The sequence below is a fragment of the Sinocyclocheilus anshuiensis genome, unplaced genomic scaffold (assembly GCF_001515605.1).
Source record: "Sinocyclocheilus anshuiensis isolate Anshui unplaced genomic scaffold, SAMN03320099.WGS_v1.1 scaffold112, whole genome shotgun sequence".
Classification (NCBI taxonomy): Eukaryota; Metazoa; Chordata; class Actinopteri; order Cypriniformes; family Cyprinidae; genus Sinocyclocheilus; species Sinocyclocheilus anshuiensis.
In genome coordinates, this window is record NW_015557175.1 from 2171050 (window position 1) to 2175248 (window position 4199).

The window sequence follows — 4199 nt, forward strand, 5'->3', positions numbered from 1 at the left end:
CAGTAATTAATGACAGAATTTTAATTTTTGGGTGAACTAACCCTTTAAGGTCCTACAACATGTTTTTTTTATCACAGGAGCTAACAAACCTAATGTTTTCATAAGTGTAAGACCACATGGTTGGACATTTAACATCTTCTCAGGTTTGTTTTGTAACATAAGAATGAGAAAACTGGGGTCAGTCACTCTTTACAGCTCTCAGTGAAGTGAAAACGAGAAGGGTTTAACCTCTCCGTCCAGTAGACATCGTAAATAAACCACTGACACAAAGTCCTCTAGATCGTGAAGAACTCAACACTTGTCTTAGTCAAGACTCAAGAGTCCCTCTTTCAGTACATGTCTATGGGTTTTTCACTTTAGCGAGCACCATTAGGAAGAAAACACACAAAACACCTTTTTAATTCTTAATTTCTTGTTATCTTTGACAACAGCAATATTGAAAGAATTGATGTTTCTGCGTGCAAACTTGTTTCAAGTTTGTGTGAATATGGTACTTGTGCATGACAAACACCAACAATATACAGCAGTGACTGACTCTCCAAAGAGAGACGTGAATAACAACCCCACATCAGAGGTTTTCTTTGAGAAAAACAAGTCATTGAGAAATACACAGACCTATTCAGGTCAATCAGGTCAGTGAACGCCACTTTAATCCTAAATGGCTTTTAGAATTATGTTTTTGTCATTTGGCTCCGGAATTGTGTAATACACCCTAACTTAGCCTCAAAATCCTTGTAATGTACAGTAAAGTTACCTTGAAACATTTTTTTAAATTAAAGGAATAGTTCACCCAAAAATGAAAAATTTGTCTTTATTTACTCCCCTCAAATCGTTCCAAACCTGTAGTAGTTTCTTTCTTCTGTTGAACACGAAAGAAGATATTTTGAAGAATATTGGTAACCAAACAGTTGTTGGTCCCCACTGACTTCCACAGAATGAAAAAAAAAAAACCCACTACGGAAGTCAATGGGGACCAGAAAACGTTTGGTTACCAACATTCTTCAAAATATCTTCTTTTGTGTTCAGCAGAAGAGAGAAATTCATACAGGTTTAGAACAACTTGAGGGGAGTAAATAAGGACAAAATTTTCATTTTTTTGATAAACTCTCCCTATAAGGTTGGTTCTTATCCTCATGTTGTTCCAAACCTGTAAGACTTTCTTCCTATGGACGCAAAAGGGTGAATTTTGGAAATATATTGATTATTTTCAATATATTGAGAGCGAATGAGGACTCTCAAATGACAAAAAAAGCATCACAGAAGAATCATTAAACTGGCCCGTTCGACTCATACACTATACTTTATTATAGCTTTGTATGAGAAACAGACTGAAATGACTTAAAGGGGTGGTTCATTGCGATTTCACTTTTTTTAATGTTAGTTAGTGTGTAATGTTGCTGTTTGAGCATAAACAATATCTGCAAAGTTACGAAGCTGAAAGTTCAATGCAAACGGAGATATCGTTATCGATATCGTAAAGCGGGACGTTTAGATGCGCACTAGAGGCGGTTTAGCCAATCACAACACACTGGGCTAGCTAACCAATCAGAGCCCTTCGCCTATTTCTGAGGGAGGGGGCTTCATAAAAGAAGGAAATGATCAGACTGTTTCTGAGAGAAGGGATAGAGCGGTGTGGAATAAAGGTAAATTATGTGGAAAATAATGCTTTTTTTTTTAAAAACGAAGCATTAACACATGTTAGACTGCACCCCATAAACACAATCAAGCCTAAAAAAAAAACAGGGAACCACCCCTTTAAATTCATTAAAGCTGAATTTATCTGATCAAAAATACTGCAAAAAATAATATTGTGACATATCACAATTTAAACTAATATTTTTTTCTAATTTAATATATTTATTCCTCATGGCAAAGTTGAATTTTCAGCAGCAATTATTACAGTTTTCAGTGTCACATGGTCCTTTAAAAATCATTCTAATATGTGGCGATTCACGCAGGTATGTGTTCCTCCGCAGCGGTGACGACCCGACCAGGCTACACTAGTCCAAATATAAGTACTTATTATAAGTGTACCGCAGTGATTCGGAATAAGACAAAAACGCGGTTTGGAAGATGAATTCATGATGTACTCGCTCATATACACTTTGCAAATTTTGAACACAGAAAAAGTTACATAGTGCTGCTTTAAATTTTTGGTGTTTCTTCACACAAAGCTATTGTTTGGCTTCGAATATACACACATCATATGTGCAATGATTTTTTTTATGGTGCTTTTTAAATCTTGATCCTAATTCATTGTAATTGCGTGCAAAAGAGTGACTGATATATTTGTCAGAATAATTTTTTAAGTCGTCAACAGAAGTGGTCATATGGGTTTGGAAGAACATGACAATTTATTTTTGGGTGAAATTGCAAGCTGGAACGCAAAGATGTGATTTTTTACCTGGTAATATATTGCACTGATTCTCATCATAGAGCTCTACATTTTTAAATAACATTTTACAGCTTCATCCTCATGTGAAGTCATTGAAATGATGGGCGATGGCATTAAAGAAGAAAAAATAAATAAAAATCAAGGTGCACATACATACACATGCTCACAATCTTACACTTGCATACAAGCAATAAGTACCAATGATAAAGCAGTAATTCTGACACTGTAACACTAATATTTACCATCAAAATCATCTATTTAACAAGAAAAAATAAAAATGACATAACATTCCTCCATGGATATTTAGTGCTGTTCTTTATCATTCATGGAAAGGTGTTTTAGGTAGAAAAAAAACTGAACTTGAATTGTTTTAGAAATTTGCCAAACTTTCTAAACGTGGCTGGTGTTTTTACATTTTAAAGGGATTTCAAAACAGTTTTACTTTCTACCACGATATCAGAGCAGTCCAACTCCAGTGTCTAAAAAAAATCCCCCCAAAAAAAGCTCCAAGACATGAGTTTCTATTGTATCGAACGGACAAAAAAAAAAAAAAAAAAAAAAAAGTTTTTGGTGGTAAAAACATTTAATATTCATCTTTTAAAATGAATCTCACTCTGTTTCTCTTTGGCACAACCAAATCATTTAATAAATGTTTAATAAATGTTTAATCATGCGTACAGTCTCGAGTTCTCAGAATCTTGTCTAGACTATGGAGTATCCAAATTGGGGACACGTATATAAAACATACTCAAGTCACACGTCCTCTTTCACATTGATAGTGACATTGAAAATCAAAAGGCAGCCTCAGCGTTCTTAATAAATAAACAACTAAACATCACAGCTGATCACAGGCAGCCATACGGTCCTTCCCAGAGCTGCAATCTTCAAATTACACCAAAGTTTGACTGGCCTTGGCTGCAAATGTCATGTAGAATCCTTTGCAAATTATTCTGTGAAAATGCAAAACTGGCCAGCGAGGGGCCGACGTGACGTCTCCTCCAGTGATTGGCCAGCTGTTTGATTGACGGGGTCCAGGCCCTATAGGGTAACAGGGAGGTCTGGTGAACCCAGGCCCTCCTCCAGCCACTGGACGGAAGCGGAGGCACCGCGCAGGAGTGTGGAGCGCTTGTGTATGCGTCTCAGCCGGAGCAGGTAGAGGAGGATGGACAAAACCACCACCAGAAAACAGGCCAGGAACAGATAGTGGTTGTTCATGAAGGAGAAGCTGTGGTGCCAGTGAGAGTGAGAGCCTTTCAGACTCTCCTGCGGGATGTCCCTGACAAACCAAAACACGAAAAACACGTCAGAAATGTACACAAAACAAATATATTTTTTGGTATTATACAAAATAAAAAAATTTAACATTTTGTTTTAATGTGATTTTTTGTGTTAGTATGGTATAGTACGAGTAATGTGTCACTTTTGTAAGGTGTTTACTGTAACTTCAAATAATATTCATGGCTCTATATAATAGAGCTCTATATAATGGCTCTATATATATGTATTATTATTAGCATAATGCCGCCCAAATGTGCACGCAAAGAAAGAAGGCGTGGTTTCAGGAACAGCAGTAGTGTTGATGCAGCCATGTCAGGGAGACGCTGTGTGATGCTGCGATTATGGTAAGGGGCGTTACATTTCCGACACGTGCTTGTGATGTTCGGCCAATGCACTGGTTCAGCTGGCCAATCAGATGGCCATGTGCTTGTCAAACGAGGGGGCTTTGTTGAAAACTAAGCGTTTGAGAGAGGCGGGGCATAGAGGACCTACAATAATGTACAGTATTTGAAAAATAATGTGTTTT

The 4199-nt window shown here is 37.0% G+C and overlaps 1 protein-coding gene across 2 annotated transcripts in view; it reads right to left on the minus strand.

Moving 5' to 3' along the window:
* Window positions 1–2959: 2959 nt before the first annotated feature.
* Window positions 2960–4199, minus strand: part of LOC107678413 (ectonucleoside triphosphate diphosphohydrolase 4-like) — a 23157-nt gene continuing 21917 nt past the window's right edge. For both annotated transcript variants that reach the window (XM_016473655.1, XM_016473654.1), the window contains exon 13: window positions 2960–3671. In XM_016473655.1, the coding sequence (XP_016329141.1) occupies window positions 3434–3671 (238 nt within the window). In that variant the 3' untranslated portion in view covers window positions 2960–3433. The remainder of the gene's footprint in view (window positions 3672–4199) is intronic.